The sequence below is a fragment of the Podarcis pityusensis genome (genome assembly GCF_964106645.2).
Source record: "Podarcis pityusensis genome assembly, chromosome: 10".
In the NCBI taxonomy this organism is placed as follows: domain Eukaryota; kingdom Metazoa; phylum Chordata; class Lepidosauria; order Squamata; family Lacertidae; genus Podarcis; species Podarcis pityusensis.
In genome coordinates, this window is record NC_138035.1 from 30,097,098 (window position 1) to 30,118,945 (window position 21,848).

Below are 21,848 nucleotides of genomic sequence, written 5' to 3' on the forward strand. Positions count from 1 at the left end.
CCTCCTCTCTTTCGCTTTGCACGCGGAGCTCGGCTATGTGGTGGTGCAGGCGCCTCTTGAGGACCCCGCTTTCTCCGGGCCTGGGCAGCCCCTCCCGGGCCCAGTCTGCCCTGGCGCAGCTGCAGCAGGTGCTGGAGGGGGAGCTCGAGGGCATCCGCGGCGCGGGCACCTGGAAGGGCGAGAGGGTGATCACCTCGAGGCAAGGACCGCGCATCCAGGTGGAAGGCAGCCGCGGAGGTAGGTGGGGGGGGGGCAGGCGGTAAGGCACCCTGCTGCTGCTTAACTAAGAGGCAAAATCCCGGGGCGGGGACTTGGATAGCAGAAAGAGAGCTTCGGCTGGAGTTGCCTTACTATTATATTAAAAATAAAAAAAATCCTTCCAGTAGCACCTTTAAGACCTTTAAGACCAACTAAGTTAGTTCTTGGTATGAGCTTTCGTGTGCAAGCACACTTCTTCAGATACACATGTGTATCTGAAGAAGTGTGCTTGCACACGAAAGCTCATACCAAGAACTAACTTAGTTGGTCTTAAAGGTGCTACTGGAAGGATTTTTTTTATTTTGACTATGGCAGACCAACACGGCTACCTATCTATTATATTAAATTAATTAATTGAATTTTGCCAGTTGCTTTATCGTGCCCAGGGCAACCTAAAGCGACTTAACAACCCAGACAGACAGACAGACAGACAGACAATAAATCCTACATACAGTGCTTTTTTTCCTTAAAAAATGTTTAGGGGTACTCTCATTTTCCTATTCATATTGAAATACTGCCCCTCAGTGAGGCCAAACTTAAATTCGCAAAATGTTTAGGGGTATACGTCCCCCAGAAAAAAGCACTGCCTACATAGATACATTAAAACCAAGAGGCAAGAGATTAAAACATTGCACTCACTTCTAAAAGGCTACAGGTAGTTAAAGGCCTGGTTAAGGAGGAAAGTTTTTGCCTTAGGCAAATAGGATTCCTTTTGACAGCTCCAAGAGAACATGGCCGCCTTTCTTCCCCCTTCCATCAGGGTTCCTTGGCCTGTTAAACTTGTTGAACTTAGGTGCTGGCTCTAAGGAGAAAGCATCGTGGCTCCTATTACCCTCAGCAATGTAATTTATCTAGTGAGTGCTGCAGTTCCACGGAGCTATGCAGAACTGAAAGTATATTTGCAAAATCGCTTTACGTTTGAAAAAAAAACTTCAGTTCAGTGTTATTAGTCTAACCGTGGCTGAAGTTAGAGAATGGTAACTCATATTGATAGAAGGGAGGGCTTTTACAGTGCCCGAAGAGTGTGAAAACGTTGATTGGGGCACAGGAAGGTGTAGTGCATAAACAAAAGAGGTAGTTGTAGGGGATGAGTGTATTGTTTAAAGGGTTGGATCCAGCTGATCCATCAGTTTCACAAGGCAGATGAATAGCAAAACAGAAACAAGCTTAATCCACAGCATTCAGGCCCTGTGTCCCTTTTTCCTTCCTCCTTTTTGTTTGTGAGCAGGCTATTAGCCAGCACCTGTTCCTTAAAACTGACTTGATATGTAAACTAATCATGTCTGTAATAGCCTATTATATAGATTACTAAGTATTATTTATTCTTACAAAATGAGCCACAATTGTGAGACTATGTATCGTTGTAATTGATATAGCCAGTAGAAACTTAACATATGTTTGGTAGAACCTTCCTTAACTGGACTGTTTCCGTAGTTCTGATCCTGTGCTCAGTACTCTTGGTGTGTTTGTTTTAGCTCTTTAGCTCATGGAGGCTTGATTAGTTGACCTGGTTCCAAGTAGCGTTGTTAAACAAATGGAGAGAGTGTGTGTGTTTTAGTTCTGCTTTTCTTACCAACTGCCAGATCTTTTTGTGTAAACTCCAGAATTTTGACTTATTGCCTAATGTCTTTTGAGTTGAGCTGTCATTTTTGAGAAAAAGCTGTATCCTTTCCATTTAATTCATCAGGGATGAGGAATCTGTGGCCCTCCCAATGTGGTTTCACACAGTTTGCACTACCCTTAATAAGGAAGATTAGTCATGGTGGCTGGAGCTAATGACTGTCCAACAACATCTGGAGGCCACAGATACTTGACCTGCGCTTGAACTATGTAGCTGCTGCACACACAAATTGCGGGGGGGACGACTTTGTGGAGCTCTGCTTTGAACCGTAATTTCTCATGAATCAAATTCTCCTCCTCCAAAGATTTCAAGCAGCCAGTTCTTTCAAGTTTTCTGTACATTTCAAGTGGCTAAAAATACAGTGCATTCCATAAGCACAAATTCTCAGCATCAAAAATGGGCTAGAAAGTTTGATTTGGGATTTTAACTTTAAATTCCTAGCATTTCAAGTGTGCATAGTGCTTCGTCACAAAGTAGGCATTTAATATCCTCTGTTTTACAAACATGTCCAAGGCTACCAGTAAATTGTTTGTTTCGTTTAATAAAATTTGCTGCTTGATTTGTAATAAAACCTCTCTCCCTAGCCAGCCAGCCAGCCAGCCAGCCCTCCCCACCCCAAATTCCCTTAAGCTGGGTAAGGTAGGGTGGACATAGCATATGAGTATTGCAACAGCAGTGACTTCTTTTCTCATTTCTCTCTACAGAAGCATTATGCTATGAACACCACCTGACCTCTAGCTCCAACTATAGGGAAGAGACTATAACTGGGTGCAGTCTTCTCTAACCAGGTGCCTTCTGTATATTTTGGACTACAACTCCCATCTGCCCAAGAAGGAATAGTGAATGGTGAGAGATGATGGGAGTTGCAGTGCAAAATATCTGGGTATCGCCAGGTTGGGGGGGGGAGGCCGGCTTGATGGGGGAACTCATGGTTTGCATGTAGAAGGCTCCAGTTTCAGCCCCCATCTCCAGTTAAAGGGATCAGATAGTGGGTGGTAGAGAAAACACCTGCTGGAGATCCTAAAGAGCATCACTGAAGACAGTAGAGAGCTAAATAGCCTGGTGTGGTCCAAGGTGACTTCCTATGTTCCTAGAATCAAAGTGAGAAATGTGCAACTACTTAAGAAGATGAATAAGGTAAGAGTGTGTGTGCATCGCTCGTTTGTTTCAATCTTCTTCTCGTTGTTGCAGATATCCTGAATTTTTGTGCCAACAATTACCTAGGATTGTCTAGCCATCCCAGGGTGATCCGTTCTGGACTGGAGGCCCTGGAGAAGTATGGAGCTGGCCTCAGTTCCGTCCGCTTCATCTGTGGAACACAAGTAGGGATGAGCAGGAGTGTTGCAAAGACCTAACCATATTTGCAGTGCAAGCGTCTGAAAATGCCACTGGCCTGCTTCAAGTAATTGCTTTGAGGGCAAGCTTCTTGATTAAAACTGATATTGTTTTAGCAATTAAGGAAAAGCTCTGGCTGCATTGATGCTTTTTTATTAATTCACAAGCAGCTGTAATCCAAGGACTTTGCATTTTTGTGGGGGGGGAGGGGAGAAGGAAATTCAAAGTTCTGCATGAAGAAAACAATGAAAGTGTGTAGCAGTAATGATGCAGAATTAGCATATTTACATGTATTTGCATGCTATGCATAATTTTACACTTCTTATGGTTGTGGGAAGAAGCAGTAAGAAGAAACCACACAGGGCACCCTGTCTCCACCCCATAGCTGACTATTTGATATTATCAGATGTTACCCACACACTCTCAACATGTACAGGCTAGAAACATCACTTGAAGGAAAAGGATTCCCACGATGCTGCGTTATGCACAAGTTAACAATTTCTGCCCCTAGGCAGCTGCACAGCCACACCTAAGACTCACTTGAGCTATCCCGATAGAATGATAATGCAGCTCCTCTCAGGGGAATTTTCTCATGTGTCTCAGAAGTGGTCCTGAACAACAAAAGACATCTTTCTAAGGCTTCAGTGCACCTTCATTGATGAAGAACCTGTCATCATACATAGGAATTAGCCTTTGAATTGAGTGCAAACACATACACCTTCCATCACCCCCAACCCAAGAAAAAATAATAATCGGAAGGATCACTGTACAGGCCTATCCACCACCACACACACACAGAGCTCCCAAATTTATCGGTACAGTGTTACCTCTGGTTACGTACTTAATTCATTCTGGAAGTCTGTTCGTAACCTGAAACTGTTCTTAATCTGAAGCACCACTTTAGCTAATGGGGCTTCCTGCTGCCGCTGTGCCGCCAGAGCACGATTTCTGTTCTCATCCTGAAGCAAAGTTCTTAACCCGAGGTATTATTTCTGGGTTAACGGAGTCTGTAACCTGAAGCGTATGTAACCTGAAGCATACGTAACCCAAGATACCACTGTATATGAATTTGCCAATATACAAACTCAGGGAAATGAATTTATATGTTAAATTTCATAGCTGGAAGCGGTATGTCTCTGCGTCCCATTTGCTGGGAAGCGCAAGTAGAGAGAGTGCTGTTGCGTTCAGGTCCTTCTTGCTGTCTCCCCATAGGCATCTGTTTGACCATTGTGAGAACAGGATGCTGGAATAAATGTGCTTTTGGCCTGATCCAGCACGACTCTCCTTATGGTGGTATTTCCACAGTCATCAAGATGTTTCCGGCAAGAAAGCTGGGCCTGTTTTAGATGTGGGAAGTAATAGCCTTTCCCATACGCCTGTTTCAGTCAAGGTAGATCCTACAGAATAATAGGTATGGTCATGTAGATGTTTCAGTGCTGGGCCCTGGGGGCAAGCAGACTGGCTAAGTAGGACTGGAGTACAGTGGTACCTTGGTTGTCGAACTTAATCCATTCCGGGAGTCCATTCGACTCCCAGAACCATTTGAAAACCAAGGCACGGCTTCCAATTGCCTGCAGGAGCTTTCTACACTCAATTGGAAGCCACAGAAGTTGGACGTTCGGCTTCCAAAAAGCATTCGCAAACCTGAACACACAATTCCAGGTTTGTGGCGTTCGGGAGCTGATTTGTTCAGGAGCCAAGCCGTTCAACAACCAAGGTACCTCTGTACAAATCTTAGCAAGGCTAGAACCCTGGAACAAAAGAGGATCCCAATTTAACTTTCAGTGTTTATAAATAAGTGATCTAGAATGTCTGGCTATAGCACTAATGGTGACAATAATATATAATGTATTAAATTTGTTAGCTGCTTTCTGAGGAAAAGAAAATGTCTCAAAGCATCTTAACAGGATAACCATTGGAACCTTTTGTGCTTTCTCATTAGAATATACACAAGGATCTGGAGGAGAAGATTGCCCGTTTCCATCAGAGAGAAGACACCATTCTCTATGCCAGCTGCTTTGATGCCAATGCTGGGATCTTTGAGGTTCATAGCACTTTCTGTTTAGGAAGCTGGGTGTTGGTGTTTGGGGGGTGGTCAGTGGAAAGCATCAAAATCCCAAAGCAACTCTCTTTGTGACAGATTTCCGGAGGGGTAGCCATGTTAATATGTTGCACCAACAGGGAACTAAGAATCTCACAGCACTTAGAAACTAAGCAACTTTATTATGGCATAAGTTTTTGTGGACTAAGGTTTACTTCATAATATGCATGGTTATTTTCAGCTGGTAGACAAGCACAGCCACATACTGGGAGAGGTGTGTGTGTGTGTGTGTGTGTGTGTGTGTGACAGTGAGGACAAAAGGAAAGAACGTGCAAAAAATACACATAGTCCATGACAGTTTTGTTAAAGTGGACTTGGGGAAGTTATGGCTCTTCAGATGTTACTGGGCTACAGATCCCAATATCCCTGACCATTAGCCACACTGGATGCAGTAACATCTGGACCACAGGTTAGCAACCCCTGTGTTAAACTTCTATGTATCCAAAAATCACACAGAGCATTCACAATGGCCATAATGGATAACACAAGCATCACAACATAGTTATTTTATGTATTAGTTTATATACCATGTTTTTCTTCGAAGGGGCTCAAGGTAGTGTACATGGTTCTTGTCCACCCCATTTCATCCTCACACCACCCCTGTGAGGTAGGCTAGGCTAAGAGATGGTGACTGGCCCAAGATCACCCAGTGAGCTTCATGCATGAGTGGGGATTCAAACCCTGGTCTCTCAGGTCTAACCATTATACAACACTGGCTTAAGTTAGATATCCCTTGTATTGGGAGAGAAAAATGTCACAGGACTCTTGTGGGCATTTTTTAATAGTCTGTGGAGTAGCCTATTATTTTAGGGAAGTATGAAACATCAGTTGTTAAGTGATGTATAGTAAGCAGGTGCTTGCTGTAACTATTCTCTCTGCCTTCCGGTACCTACAGGCTCTACTGACCCCTGAAGATGCAATACTTTCAGATGAACTGAATCATGCCTCTATCATTGATGGGATCCGGCTGTGTAAAGCCAACAAATATCGCTACAAGCACATGGACATGCAGGACCTGGAAGCCAAGTTGCAGGATGCCCAAGTAAGTTGGTGCTGTGGCTCCAAAGCAAAGTCGGATTGCTGCTTTTCCAAGTGTCCACCTCCCCATGAGCAATTTTTCTTAGGTTCTTGCTTACTTGGTCTCCATTGACCACATCCCTGCTTGCTCTCCTACGCAGAAATATCGTTTGAGGATGGTGGCTACGGATGGTGCTTTCTCCATGGATGGTGACATTGCTCCCTTGCAGGAAATCTGTAGGCTGTCCCAGAAATACAAAGCCATTGTTTTTGTTGATGAATGTCACGCCACTGGATTTCTTGGGCCCAACGGACGGTAAAAAAAAAATCAAAGCATTTTCTTTCGTCGCATTCTTTGTTGCTGTCGTTTTTAGCAAACAAAAATTATCGCCAGTGATTTCTAACTATATAATAAAATTGTAAGGATGTTGCCAAGGTGCAGTTTGCTGCAGCCATGTGAGCTGCAGCAAAGCAGCGAATAGCATGTGGGCAGCCCAGACAGGCAGGTGAATGAACAGGTGGTCATGGCAAACCACAGAGGAACATCAGGACACCATACTGATGCTGCTATTTTGGCTTCACCAGGGTCAGAGACCGAGGAGCAGGGAAATGATCACAGAGCCAGATGGTTGCTGGTGAGTTGCCCCAGCCTGTCCTGCCTCTTGGTCTGTAGCTTACCTGGAGTTTGAGTGACCTGCAAGGGTGGGTTTGGCAAGGCTGGCCAAGTGTAAAGGGGGGGGGGGTTGGCAAACGAAGTGAGCAGGGGTAGCAGCCCTGAGAATAATGAGTCAGGATTAATTTTGTGCTGCTTTTTAGCCCCCAAAGTGGCACACAAGTGAAAATACAGTATCAAACACACTATATAAAACCCAGCATTATAAGATGATAGTGACAATGATAATAATGACTTAAAATAGCAGAATATAAAGCAGACTCTGGGGTGAGAACAGCAGTTCAGTCATCATAAAAAGACCAATGGGGTGGTTGAAGAAGAGTGATATTTTTTATGCCCTGGCTAAGTTAGCTCATAGCAGTAAAATAGGAAGCTTAATAAACCACACACTGCTTTTTTATGGCTTTTATTGAACCCCCATTAACTGGCCTATGTTGTGGACCTCCTTGTAATCTTGGGATGTAAGGGCTGTATGTATCATGGCCACTGGGCCCATCACCTCCTGGCAAATAGAAGGGGAAGAAATGGAGGCAGTGAGAGATTTTACTTTCTTGGGCTCCATGATCACTCCAGATGGTGACAGCAGCCACAAAATTAAAAGACGCCTGCTTCTTGGGAGAAAAGCAATGACAAACCTAGACAGCATCTTAAAAAGCAGAGACATCACCTTGCCAACAAAGGTCCGTATAGTTCAAGCTCTGGTTTTCCCAGTAGTGATGTTTGGAAGTGAGAGCTGGACCATAAAGAAGGCTGATCGCCGAAGAATGGAGGGCACAAGGAGAAGGGGACGACAGAGGCTGAGATGGTTGGATAGTGTTCTCGAAGCTACCAGCATGAGTTTGACCAAACTACGGGAGGCAGTGGAAGACAGGAGTGCCTGGCGTGCTCTGGTTTATGGGGTCACGAAGAGTCGGACACGACTAAACGACTAAAAAACAACACCGAGGGCTGTATACAAATTGGATAAATAATAATATTAATGGAAAGAGGGCAAACAATCAGGAAGGAGATTGCTTTGTCTTCAGTTTGAACCCGAGATCATAGTTTGTTCTGTAATGAACCACAGTCTGTAAGCAAACAACAAACCATGGTTTAATCCTGGCTAGCAATTTGGGCTTGTTAGAAGGGAAACAAACCAGCTGTGGCGTCTGTTCCATTAGAGTGAATGGGGCACTGTCTCACCAACCTGCCTTACTGTTTAGGTAGGTTAGGCTGGGAGTTGGTGACTGGCCTACATTTATATTCATAGCTGTTTCCCAGACCACGTGCAGGCCGTTACAGCATTTCCAGTTGCTGGGGATGATGGGAGTTGTAGTCCAGCAGCGCCTGGAGGAGAAAGCTTCCCCAGCTCAGCTCTGGAACAGACGAATGGGAGAATTCTGAAGCCTAAGCTAATAACAGTTATTTTCTCCTTGCAGGGGCACTGACGAACTCTTGGGAGTGATGGACCAAGTCACTATAATCAACTCCACACTTGGGAAGGCGCTTGGGGGAGCAGCAGGTGCAGTTGCTAACTAGCAGTACCCTAATTAGAAGTGTAGGGGAGAAAAATACATTTAATTTTTTTTTTTTGTATTAATAACTTCTGCCCTGCTTGTCTTTCTAAACTCAGAACAGCTGACATCATCTTCATCACCATCCATTTTCCAGAGGTCTCCCTGTTCATTATTCTTCCTCTCACCTCTCTCTCTTTCACAGAGATGATTTGAGAGGCAGGGTTGGTTATGTCATCTTTGGGCCAAAGCTAGAGGGGCTAGACACAAGGAACATCCTTGAATATGGGGGCAGGGAAAGGGAATAGAGTCAAGAGAAACCACTGAGTTGGAGGAAGCCGTTTCAAGTAGGAATTGGAGAGCAGCAAAGTCCCCAGCCCCCAATTCTGCCTTAGCTGTGGCAGCACCTGATACCTTAAAGCGCAGATTGGGAATCTCAGGCATTGGGGCAGAATGTGGCCCTCTAGGCTTCTCTGCCTGGCCCCTGGAACTCTTTGGAGGCAATGCCCCTCGTCTGGCTAACCCCCTTCTCCGTAGACCACAGCCCTCACTGTCTCTGCTCTGTGCTCAAATACTTTTGCCTGGCTGGAATGTACCCTTGAACTGTGATAATGTATTTCACTTGCTTGGATGGAGAAAAGAGAGGTGTGTGTTTGTGTGTGTAGAAAACCTGTGTGTGTGTGTGTGGTTGCAATGCAGCCTGCTGTGTAAAGGTAAAAGTGGATCCTTGGCTCTGCCCACTTTCATCCCTCTCCCTGCCCCTGCCTTAAAGGAAGAGTGGTTCAGTTCTGAGCACCTGCCATTGACAAAATCCATTTTACGATCTAGAAGGGATTGCTCTAGAGCTGGTGTGAGGACCTATTGGCCTTCCCGTCATTGCTGAACGACAGCTCCCATCACACCCAGCAAGCATGGCTGCAGCAGGGATGATGAGAGTTGTACTCCAGCAACATCTGGAGGGTCAAAAGTTTCCCACACCTCCATTGGGTAGAGCAGATGAGCACAACAAATGAGCGTCTCCCTCGCCCCCTTGAAGAGCACAGTCATCTATGTCATCCATGGTGGCCCATGGGGCCTTGAACTAACTTTGTCTTTCTTCTCTTTGCAGGTGGCTACACAACCGGCCCCAAAGCGCTCATTGACCTTCTGCGCCAACGTTCGCGCCCTTACCTCTTTTCCAATAGTTTGCCTCCTGCCGTGGTGGGCTGTGCCTCCAAGGCTCTGGATATCCTCATGGAGAGCAATGCCATTGCACAGTCCATGGCTGCCAAGACCACACGGTAAGGGAGCCTGTCATTTATCTAGACCACCTTTTGTTCAAATTGTCCTCAAGATGGTTTACAACCCATAGTGTGCGCCCCTCCTTAGGATACTCCATTTTCTTTCCTGGTTTTCCACCTTCTTTGGCCACTGAACATGCTGAAACCTCATTGGGCAGTTTTGGGGGGAGTTTGCTCAGCTAGTCCCGTTCCCCCCGAAAGTACTATTTGTACTTTTGTACATCTTTTGGTTCCTCCAAATATACTCCCTTTCATTTGTCACTGGTCACATTTTGACTTATAGCTGTCGGCACTCCACACACCAGTGCTTTATTAGAGGGTGTGATGTTTTCTGCTGTCAGAACAGTTTCTGTGTCAGAATGGAAGTAAAACAGTACACAGTCCCTTCCACAGACATAAATGGGAGAGGGAGGGAGTGCTCCGTAGAGGGGACAGGCAAAGCAGGTCCCACGCTGAAGGCGTTCCTCTTCCTTGCAGTTTCCGAAGCAAGATGGCGGCAGCTGGATTCACCATTTCAGGGAATGACCACCCTATTTGCCCTGTGATGTTGGGCGATGCCCGGCTGGCGTCCTTGATGGCTGATGACATGCTGAAGAGAGGTAACCAATGTGGGGCAGGGGAGCTTCGCATAACTTATGATATCTTTGGGTGTCACTGCCTGAAAAGCCCTAGGATGGTTTTAAGAACTTTTGAGTTGGGAGGGGAAACCCAGAGACTCTTCTTTGCTTTGGAAGCTGTCACAATCGGTGTGGCTCTCTTTGTATCCCCATTTCATGTGAAGCTAACTCTGCACAGCAGGCAACTCAGGGAACTCCCAGGCAGCCTCTGAGGAAAAAAGGAGGAAAAGCTGATGAGTTAATTCTTGCTTTAAGACATTGAGCATGAATTGTGTTTTGCATTTCAGAGCTAATAAAATTGGCTGAGTTGTTTTTTGTTTTGCTTTATATTGTGCATTATGCTATACTAACAAGCATTCTCAGCACTTCTTGTAAAATAGGTATTTAATAATACAGACCGTATTCCTGGTTAAGGCATGGCAATTCTGTCTTCAGATCCCTAACCTCCATGCTGTGTACCAGTTGCTTTACCATAGACACAGCATGGGGCTCTTATTTAAACCTCCTTTGTTTTTCTCCTCCCTGTCTTGACTCTTAAGTGTTCCTGCATTTCTCTTAATGATTTGGCAGTGGAATTATCCCCGATCCCGTATACCAGTGGTCATGAACCATAATCTGCCTGCCATTATGTGTTGCTGCTCCTGCTCCTTTCATTTCAGAGACTGTTTTGAGAATGGGCCACATGTAGAGACTAGACCTCATGCTGCCAACCCCTGTCGCTTCTTGCTCAGTTTCCCTCTTTCTTCCTGTTTTGAGGGGTTACTACAGAACAGGCAGAAATTCAGTACACCCACTTGTGCCTCCTCCCTGGGCAGAAGCTGTGATGATCGGCAAATCATTAGTCAAACTTTTTGCTTGATGTGCAGCTGTTAAGTAGAAGACGGGCATCAGGGACAGCATAAAGCTGCAGCATTGAATCAAATCTGTTTGATCCAATTTTTTTTTAAAAAAAGTTTAATCTGCCATCTGAAAATAAGCATATAAAAATACTATCATTTTTAATACAAGTAACTGCAATTTTTTTAAAAACTCCAGTTGGCCAGTCTTAAGAGGCATTTCTGCTTTTCTCTCACCTAAGTTCCTAAAACGATGTTTGCTGCACATCCAAAAATATTATGGATAAGGACAGCTTGCTGGCATCCTGTTCTCACAGTGACCAACCAGCACTCACCACTCCTGCAGATTCCTGCTCCTTGATTCAGTGCTACTTTCCTCCTCTTCAACCCAGATTTGCTCAGTCCTTCCAGAGCTGCCTTTCTGCTCTGGTTTTAATCACACCTTAACAACAGCACAAGTCCATCTGACCTATCACAGAGCCACTCCTGCATCTTCCAACAGGCATTCCCCTGGTCGCTCTGTAGAGGGCAGCATTGTCTCCAGAAAACCATCCTGGAAGTTTGACGCTGGTAAACACCCCCCCCCCCCTTGTTGTACTCTTGGTCGCAATCCAGAGCTGGCCTAAGACAACACTTTGCTGTACAACCTGATCCAAGAGGTGCGCGATCTGCCACACTGGAAGAAATCTTGGGCAGTACTAAACAACAGTCTGTAACCCAAGAAGCGGTTGGCTAGTTCAGAGCAGTATAGCATTGTCACCTTGCCAACTGCCTTTTTGGTCCTCCTGGGCTGTATGACAGCTTGGGTGATAGTCTGCAGTGTGAGAGGGTAGTGAAGGCAGCCAAACCAAGTCCTCTTACTTCTTAACTTCCCCTCTGCCATCATGTGGATATCTTTATTTTCTCTGACTCTGGGTGCATCCAACACAGTAAAACATCAAATATTAAAAACTTCCTAATAATAATAATAATAATAATAATAATAATAATAATAATACTGATAAGGGTTGGGGACCCTGGTGCAGTTTCTGAGCATGTGGAGCTTTGCTATTCTCAGCAAAACACTAAGAACATAAATAAGAGATTCAGGGAGTGGGGATCCGTCACCTGCTTCCTGCAAGTTGCCTAGCAAGAAGCTTGCATGTGCTGTTGTACAGAAATATGTGCACAATGGAGATGGAATTTAACCAATCCATTGATACAAACAGTGTTGGGTTTTATCCCGAGTGATGCTTAACAATTCACATCAAATGTTGTAGATTCTCTAGGTCAGCCTGGCAGCGAAGTTCATGAAATTGTGGAAGTTAGTAAAATGTGGCATGCCCCCATATGAGTTACATGGATGGATGCTGATATTTTAATGCATTGTTTTCTTAAATTGTGTAATCTTATATTCTTGTGATATATTTGTTTATGCATTTTTGTGTGCTGCCTTGTGAAAGAGTTTTATTTATTAATCTCTTTGTTTATTATTTACTCACTTATTAAAGAAACAAAACAAGGTCTTGCTTATGCAGTTGATCTGCTGCCTCTGCTACACTCATCTCTCCCCCCCACCCTCTTTCTCACCTGTCAGGCATCTACGTCATTGGATTCAGCTACCCCGTGGTGCCCAGGGGAAAAGCTCGCATCCGGGTGCAGATCTCGGCTGTTCACAGTGATGAGGATATTGATCGGTGTGTGGAGGCCTTTGTGGAAGTTGGCCGTAAGCATGGAGCCTTGCCTTGAATGGCTGAAGATCGTGAGCTGTAGGATGCCTTTCGAAACCTGAAACCTGCAAAGGTGGACCGCACTGCTTTTCAGAGAGGTGGTAGTGGCTTTGAAAAGAGGCGTTGCTCACATCACTTTTGGTGCTCTGTTGCCAGACTCTAGAACCTGTGCATTCTACCTCCACTTAAGGAGGACCGCAATGTGCCTGGAGGAGAGTAATAAAGGTGATACTGACCCTAGTCTGAAGGAAGCTTTTTGTTGGTACAACACATCTGCTGAAATAAATTTGCTCATGGAGAGACAGGGCTGGTACTTTTAGCTTGTGCATCAATGATGCATATTTGCCTTTGTATATGTCTTGATCTTCTGATATTTTCCCCTTCCCTGCCCTGAACTGATGCTAAAGGCAGGAATGGGTAATAAAATGAAAAAGGTTGGCTTCAGACCAATTTCTGTAGTGTCAAAAGGCTGCCTACTTGGGTAGCTTTAAAAGGCAATTGTACAAATTCACGGAGGAGAAACTTATTCACAGCTATTAGTTATGATGGCTATATACTCCCTCCAGAATAAGAATTTAAGAAGAGGCTGCAGGATCAGGCCAGTGGCCCATCTAGTCCAGCATCCTCTTCTCATTGTGGCCAGCCAGATGCTTGTGAGAAACCAACAGGCAGGACCTGAGCAGAATAGCATCCCCCTCTCTCGTGGTTTCCAGCAGCTTCTGTTCAGCCCCTCCAACTGTGGAGGCAGAACACAGCTGTTGTGGCTAGTAGCTATTGAGAGCCCATCTCTCGTGAATCTGTCTGTTCCTCTGCTAAAGCCATAAGAGGCAGTATGGCTCTGAATACCAGTTGCAAGAGAACGTAACTGGGGATAGTGCTGATGTTTTCAGGTCCTGCTTCTCATGGACATTTGGTTGTCTGCTGTGGGACCCAGGATGCTAGACTAGAAGAAAAGGAGTTTGCATTTGATATCCCGCTTTATCACTACCCAAAGGAGTCTTGTTGTAAACAAAAATTGCCCTTTTCCCTTATGGGGTATCTAAGAGCCCATATAGAGTCCTTACATAGGTTCCCTATTGGTAGGAGAAAATAACAGAGGCCAACCAGAGAATATTGAGAAGCAAAACAGCTAGTGAGCTTGATCTTTATTGATCTGTTGCAGGAAAGGAGGATCTTTCCTGCAGGAAAGGAGGAGGAACCCAGAACAATGGCACGCAAGGCCTTATAATGACTTTTGAAATTGCCATCCTGTAGATCAAGACCACCTCCAGGAACATCATACCTACATCACAGAAAGGGTGTAACCTAAGACCACCCCCCAGATACATCATACCTACATCACAGAAAAGGCGCTCTAAAACAGAAATTTGAATGTTGTTTTTCTCCTGTCTGGCAGGTTACTTGATTGGATTGCCTGGGGAGCCTGGCCAGGCTTTTGTAATGATAAATACTTAGTTCCTGGGCCATGTCACAGGCTCACACCCTATTCAAACACAGACATACCCTTCAGACAGGATTTGCGAAGGAAAAGACAATGGGGGGTCTTTTCCATTTTCCTTTGACCTTGCAGAGAAAACATTTGGTCAGTTTAGGAATCAAAATGATTCCAGGTTGGTCTTCCTGTGCTGATCTATGGACGTGCTTGGTTGGTACACTTATGATCATTACCATATATCTAAGACCTCAAAATTCCTATCACAGTCTCAAAGCAGCTAACATTCTCCTTTCCCTTCCTCCCCCCACAACAAACACTCTGTGAGGTGAGTGGGCCTGAGAGACTTCAGAGAAGTGTGACTAGCCCAAGGTTACCCAGCAACTGCATGTGGAGGAGCAGGGAAGCGAACCCGGTTCACCAGAATACGAGTCTACCGCTCTTACCCACTACACCACACTGGCTCACTAGATGGGCCTTTGGTCTGATGCAGCCAGGCTTTTCTTATGCCCTTAACTAGGCCCTGTAGCTGATTTTGTGCCTTCTTTCTCTGGAGAGAACAGTTTGTCATACTACCCAGTAGGCTCATCTACAGGATCTAGAGCCACTGAACATAGTGGGACTCATTCCTGATTAAACATTCCTTGGACTGCATTATATGTGGGCCCAGCTACCACCTCCTTCCCTGTCCTAGTGCCCTCTTCTTTTTCTTTGCTGCGCCTAGTACCTGACAGATTGCCCTAGATGACATGGTTTATTCTCTGATATCGTAGGATCCTGTGGCTGAGCTACACAAGCCTGGCGTTTGGTACTGGTTGCAGAAACTGAGGATTTCTGCTTCTTCTTTAAAGTTCTTTAAAGCATGGATTTTAGCCTTAGGGCTTCAAGGATAGCTTTGGGCAAGTGAAAGGAATACCTGGCACAGTCTCAGAAGTCAGAACACGGCTCAGCAAGATTTCCAGGGGCTAGGAATGCCATTGTGAATGCCCTAAAGCAAGGTTGATGTTTGCATTCTATCTGAGCTTTCACACAATGCAAAATAGAACAGGGAAATGCTGGGGGAACAGAATTAACCACTGTGGGGCTGGACAGTTAGGCATGTGTGTGATTGCTACCAATGCAGTTTATACCTAATCTATACACTTGTGCAGCTGACTAGCTGACCATGGGCCAGTCACTGTTTTTCAGCATAATGTAACTTTCAGGATTGTTGAGATATAAATGGAGGATGGATGGCGGCTAACAGATTGAGGTTGAATCCTGACAAGACAGAAGTACTGTTTTGGGGGCACAGGGAGCGGGTGGGTGTGGGGGATTCCCTGGTCCTGAATGGGGTAACTGTGCCCCTGAAGGACCAGGTGCGCAGCCTGGGAGTCATTTTGGACTCACAGCTGTCCATGGAGGCGCAGGTTAACTCTGTGTCCAGGGCAGCTGTCTACCAGCTGCATCTGGTACGCAGGCTGAGACCCTACCTGCCCGCGGACTGTCTCGCCAGAGTGGTGCATGCTCTAGTTATCTCCCGCTTGGACTACTGCAATGTGCTCTATGTGGGGCTACTTTTGAAGGTGACCCGGAAACTGCAATTAATCCAAAATGCAGCAGTTAGACTGGTGACTGGGAGCGGCTGCCGAGACCATGGTAACACCGGTCCTGAGAGATCTGCATTGGCTCCCAGTACATTTCTGAGCACAATTCAAAGTGTTGGTGCTGACCTTTGAAGCCCTAAATGGCCTCAGCCCAGTATACCTGAAAGAGCGTCTCTACCCCCATCATTTAGCCTGGACACAGATCTAGAGCCGAAGGCCTTCTGGCGGTTCCCTCATTGCAAGAAGTGAGGTTACAGGGAACCAGACAGAGGGCCTTCTCGGTAGTGGCACCCACCCTGTGGAACTCCCTCCCATCAGATGTCAAGGAAATAAACAACTATCCTATTTTTAAAAGACATCTGAAGGCAGCCCTGTTTAGGGAAGTTTTTAATATTTAATACTGTATTGTTTTTAATACTCGATTAGGAGCCATCCAGAGTTGCTGGGAAAACTCAGCCAGATGGGCATAAATAAATTTATTATTATTATATTAAAAATATGGGGAGATAGCAATGAGTTTCTTTGTTCTTTCTCCTGCTCTGCATTGATAGACTAGCAAAAGATGCCATCTTTATTTAAACAGCTACTTCAGCCTGGTCACTAGAGGGCATCCTTGTAACAATCCCAAATGAGTTGCTCTTGCATAAGGGAAGAACTGTCTCAAGAGGTCGATGATATTGCATCGTAAAAACCCCATCATTTTGATGTGTTCATCATGATGCACTACAGAATGCTAAACAAAAAAACTACCTCCATCAGCAATCTGGTTTTGTGATTCTACACTATAAACAAACTTTGGGAGAGGAATACAAGGCTGCTTTTTCTTTCTCTCCCCACCCCCCTTGTATTTTGATTGCTGGATTAATTTCCCAGTCCAGAGATACTCATACAGAAGAGCAGGCTGTGCACGTACATATGACAGCATGTGTGGATCTCTGTGTACTCATAGTTCAAACAGGGAAGATGTTGACCTCTGTGTGCCATGCAGCTTGCTCTCAGGATCATTGGAGTGGAGGACTGCCCTGTTTACAGTGTTGAAGTAAAATTCAACGGCTTGCCTGCTCCGTGCTTCTAAAGGGAATGGGAAGCAAGTGAAATGTCAGCTTATCTTTTGCCTCAAGCAGCAAAAAGTCTTGGGCTAGCCCTGGGTGCAAAATTGGGTATGTGCACAAAAGGTAGAGTATGTTTCAGAAATGCTACTTCAGGAAAATCTAATTTGCCCTGGCAAACAGTGTCTTGGTACTTCTAGCAAACCCCACTGCTGCTGTTCCCTTCCATTTCCTTACTGAAAACAAACCATATCGTTTCTGCCGTACCTGACAATCAGGTTTGCCCTTCAAGAAATTCAACGACTGTTGTTTTTTTGGGGTTGGTTAAATCACTCAAATAAAGGTTGCTCCGCTTCCAATGATTTCATTGGTTTCCAAAAGGATAGATGGCACTTCCCCACTTTCTGCTTCCAAATATTTTATCTCTGTCCACCTTTTTTCTGCTCCCACCCCTTATTTTTTGGCAGCCAAGTGCTGCACTGGCCTGCAGCAAGAGGCATGCTGGGAAATAAAAAGGGCTGCAGTATCAAAAGATTTGGCAGAGGGGAAAGATGAATAATGCAATTGGTTTCGATCAAAATGTTCATGTTTATAAAAAGGTCATGGTTAGTTTCTGATTTGACGGCATCCATGATGCACGGCAGGCTGCCGGTCTGCAGCTGAACAACACTGGGACAAAGGAAGATAGCTTCTAGATTACCAAGTCAGATAATACAGAGCTAGATGCACCAACTCTCTATAGTAACAAATAGTGGCTCTTTCCCATCCTTACCTGATGGTGGTAGAGATTGCATGCAAAGAGCCCCAGGTTCAAAGTATGTTCTCTAGAACTGAACCAGAGCCCTTCCCTTTAATGTAACCTGCAACATTCATATGCAGCGTCTGTCTTGCCATCCATCACAATGCACTGCCAAAAGCAACACACACACACACAAACACACACCCCTTTTGTTGCTACAGCCACATCTTTTCTGCTACTCTGGTTCAGTCACTTTCAGATCCATCAGTGCATCCCAGGGCAGCGATTTCCTTAATTACTAAATTCCTGTCTCATTCCTGTCGCCGATGATTCCTGTCCTAGAGATTATGAGCCATCAATAGAGTTGCTCTCAGCTGCAATTTCTCCTGTTGTAACATGGAAACAAATTGCAGCCTTGAAATTGCGAGGACAAAGGAGTTCAAGGTAGCAATACTTTAAAAGCATCGCTGTCCTGTTTATATTTCCAACATACCTACTCTCCTCTAGCATGCCTCCAGTTAGAAATTGGTGCTCATTGTTTTACGAAATCCTGGGGCTCTTTTGATTAAAAAGGCTGCCTGAACCAGGCAAGGTAAACAATAGTTGTGCAAATCAGGACCTGACCTACTTTCAGACTTGCTATCGACAGTAGGAAGAAGTTGAACCCAGGACTAGCACTCTGATCCCATACATCACATCTAAATCAATACCCCCCAGTCATCACTTCCAGCAGACAATGCTAAGAATTTCAGTTTGGTTTGGATTCTAAGACCTTAGAGGTTTCCTAGCATCCTCCCTTCACCAAACATCAGTTCCTAGGGCTCCCTCAGAAGACTACTGTTCCTACGGGTCCCTGGGAAAATTATGAATCCTGGGAGTCCCAGGAAAAAAGGAACTGTTGAACAAGTTCAAGCCTGTAGCGTGGATATAATCAAATACAGAAGTACAGGAAGTATTCCGTTTTGGGAAGGTCACATTTTATCACTAAGTAGCAGGTCCTTGAGTTGTCTTTTGTAATATTTCCCTGCACACATCTTTAAGAGAAGTTATGGGATGAAGGTACAAAATGCAGCAGAGGCCTTGCACTTGCTAAAACGTTCTAGGTCTGATCAGTACCTGGATGGGGATTGCCTGGGGTTCTATTGAAGAAAGGTGGGATACACATTTAATAACACTAAGGCAAGAGGTGCAAAGGGAATAGAAATTGGGCGTTTTTGTAATTAGGAAATTGCCAGGTGTGTATCTCAGAGTCTAATGGGCTTCTTTGGAGGTTGCAAAATGAGTGTTGTGAGACCCACGCCCTATCTTGATTTAACTCACAAATGCAGCCGTCTTCCATCCACTTTCTTAAATCAAGGATGGGGAAGTCCTCCAAATGTTGTTGACCTCCCAGTCAGCCCCAACGAGCACGGCTAATGGTAATGGATGATGGGACTTGGCGTTCAACAACATCTGGAAAGCCACAGGTTCCCCATGCCTGCCACAAATGCATTTTAAAAACTAATGGAGAGAAAAGTAAACTGCACAGCAGCCCTTCAGAATCAAAGACCTAGGTCAAAGTCAACGAAACCAATATTTTCCCATCTTTATAGCTACCCAGCTAGATTATCATGGGGCACAATTCACTAGCATAAGTCTCGTGGAAAACAGGAGGTGTAGAAAACCCACCTTACTAAATTATGTTCAAGCAAAACTTCAGTCCTATACACCCAACAACATAGCAATTGCTCTGGCTCCAGATAAAAATTAAATGAGGCTAAGTATCCCAAACACTTATTAAAACCATTTATTTCTCCACAAAAATAATCAGGTTTCACCAACAGTGATGATGAGCACAGTTCCTTGACTTTCCAAAGCACATTGCCTCCCAGGATGTCAATGGTGAAATGCTTTCCATTTCTGCCGTCAGTTTGTCATTACGCCTGTCAGCCCACAAAAGATGTTGGCCGTCTCTGCTTCCCACGAGATATCACTGCCTTGACTTCCTTTCCTGAAAGACGGCAGCAATACCCCAAAGTCTAGTTTTCTTTGCTTGCTGTAAACATCTCGCTGAGACGCAGTCTTTAATATCTTCACTGCTTTCTGGCGTCTCTTGCTACCGTTACCCTCTGGTTCAGAGACCCATTGAGACTATTGGTGACCACCAGCTCTGCAGATTTCAACTCATCAGCAAACGGCAGCAAACTCCTTGAGAAATCCGTAGCTGGCAACGCGAAACCCACGTCGCCTTGTCATCAGCAGGAACACTTGCACGTAGCCACCACAGGGTAAGGGACTTGCCTCCAAGCGCATTGCTGTGAGGACTTCCCCGGTCTCAGCATGTGGTCTTTCCTTGCCCAGCAGTGCCACGCTAGGAGTTTGATCTGGGTGATTTGGGCAGGCTGGCAAGTCATGCCTGGAGGCCAAGAACACCCAATGTGAGTCTGGTCGCAGTTTGTAAGGCGTACCCAGCGTGGCCAGAAGATGGGTCCCATGTCCACCCATGAAGAGGTCAGGCAGCAGGTAGCGCTATCCACAAGCCACTGATGGAAGTGGTGGAGGAGGGTTTTGCTCAGGCCGAGGGAGATCCCATCCACAACAGGCAGCAGCTAGGAAAGATCTAAACCCTTTGCCTGCTGCATAAGCTTCTTCCTAAAGCGTGCTGTACTCTTGCCCAAGTCCTGGCTGAGGACACCCACTTCTTTTAGGCTTGTGTTGAGACCTTGGGGGTTCTTGAGAGACATCCAGAAGGCGTTGTAGGAAGAGCCCAGCAGTTTCATCAGCTGTGTGGCACGCAGGAGCTTGGGCTTGGGCAAATAGCGGTTCTAGTCATCCGGGGAGAGGGAGAGGCTCCAGATGAAATGGACGTCGGGGTTGTGCCGCTCGCCAATCCTATCAGGAAGCAGGGGAGCCTCTCCGAGGGGGAAGTCTCTTTCCTGAGAGGAGGAAATTGCTCCGGTTTTCTGGACCAGGGCTCCAGAAGCAGGAGATAGACGAACCAAGCTTTGACACCCATGCCTGCCGCAGAGCCTTCAAGACTTGTGTGCCTCTCAGCTGCAGCAAACAAAGTATGCGGGATACGTCTCTCAACCCACCCCCTTTTTAAATCAGCAGATCCTTTGGGCTAAGAACCTCCTAGCTTCCCTTTCTCCCAGCTACAGACTTTGATATCAGATTGCACTGTTGCTCCCAGACACAATCAATTATAAAGATGAAAAGAAACCAAGAAGTGGGCTTTTAAAATATTTTTTTACCATGAGCAGAGGCCAATAATGAATAACTAGAATGAGCGTCTATCTGAGCCCCATGCTTTTCTATGTTAATCTATTGTCTACCTTAGGCCTTCTCCAGATCATAGAATTGGAGAGTTTGAATGCAGGAATCACAGCTAAAGAATCCCTGACAGATGGCCATCCAACCTTTGTTTAAAATCTCAAACTCAGCACCTTATTAAGAGTTCATCCTGGTTTGCATGCACAAAGCTTACATGGAGGTTAGATTATGTCCAGTTCTTCTGGAGCATTTGTTCTGAATTGCTTGTGAGGAGATTATGTGGCAGTGAGCATTCATCCTGCGGCCATCCTGGCTTGCTTATGTAGTCAATGATTTGTTCATCACACAGTGCAATTCTCTCACTTCCCTAACTGCAAAACAATTTGTTGAACTGTGGGGTTGAAACCAGGGGCATTGTTTGGGGGTGGTCCAAACCAGAGCAGCACATGTCTGTGTTTCCCACTTCCAGCTTCCAGCTCACATACACCACAGCTCTGGCTATTGTTGTTCTGCCTAAAAGCCAGGGTGGCTTGCCTTCCACTGCAGAGGGTTGGACTACTTCTAACCCTACAATTCTATGATTCTGTGACTTAGCTGTTGCGATCTAGTTCATTCTTTGAGATGCTAATAAGGCCACTTCAGTGGCCAGATAAAACCATTACCTTAACAAAGGAACCAGTTTGGCAGGTTCCACAGCCACTTCAACTAGATTCCAGCTCTTACTGGATATAGGATCACAGGCCTGGAAGGGATCCAAGGATATCATTCAAACTGACCTCCCAAAATATAACTTACATAACTAATTACCGGTACATAAAATATATAAGTTACCTAATTTTACCACAGCAGA

General features: G+C 45.3%; 1 protein-coding gene and 1 pseudogene across 2 annotated transcripts; one reads left to right on the forward strand and one right to left on the reverse strand.

Annotated features, from left to right (window-relative positions):
* The first annotated feature begins 6 nt into the window (after positions 1-6).
* On the forward strand, positions 7-13,244 carry GCAT (glycine C-acetyltransferase). Its single transcript, XM_080971071.1, has 9 exons — positions 7-237; positions 3,071-3,201; positions 5,157-5,258; positions 6,211-6,357; positions 6,494-6,648; positions 8,424-8,506; positions 9,607-9,778; positions 10,256-10,377; positions 12,808-13,244. The coding sequence occupies exons 1-9, from the start codon at positions 36-38 to the stop codon at positions 12,957-12,959; spliced, it is 1,266 nt and encodes a 421-aa protein (XP_080827197.1). The 5' UTR covers positions 7-35; the 3' UTR covers positions 12,960-13,244.
* Positions 13,245-19,848: 6,604 nt separating this feature from the next.
* LOC308457846 (noggin-like) lies at positions 19,849-20,741 on the reverse strand (annotated as a pseudogene). Its single transcript has 2 exons — positions 20,725-20,741; positions 19,849-20,617 (listed from the first exon to the last, which is right to left on the reverse strand). The product of its transcript is annotated as a noggin-like (transcript).
* Positions 20,742-21,848: the final 1,107 nt, after the last annotated feature.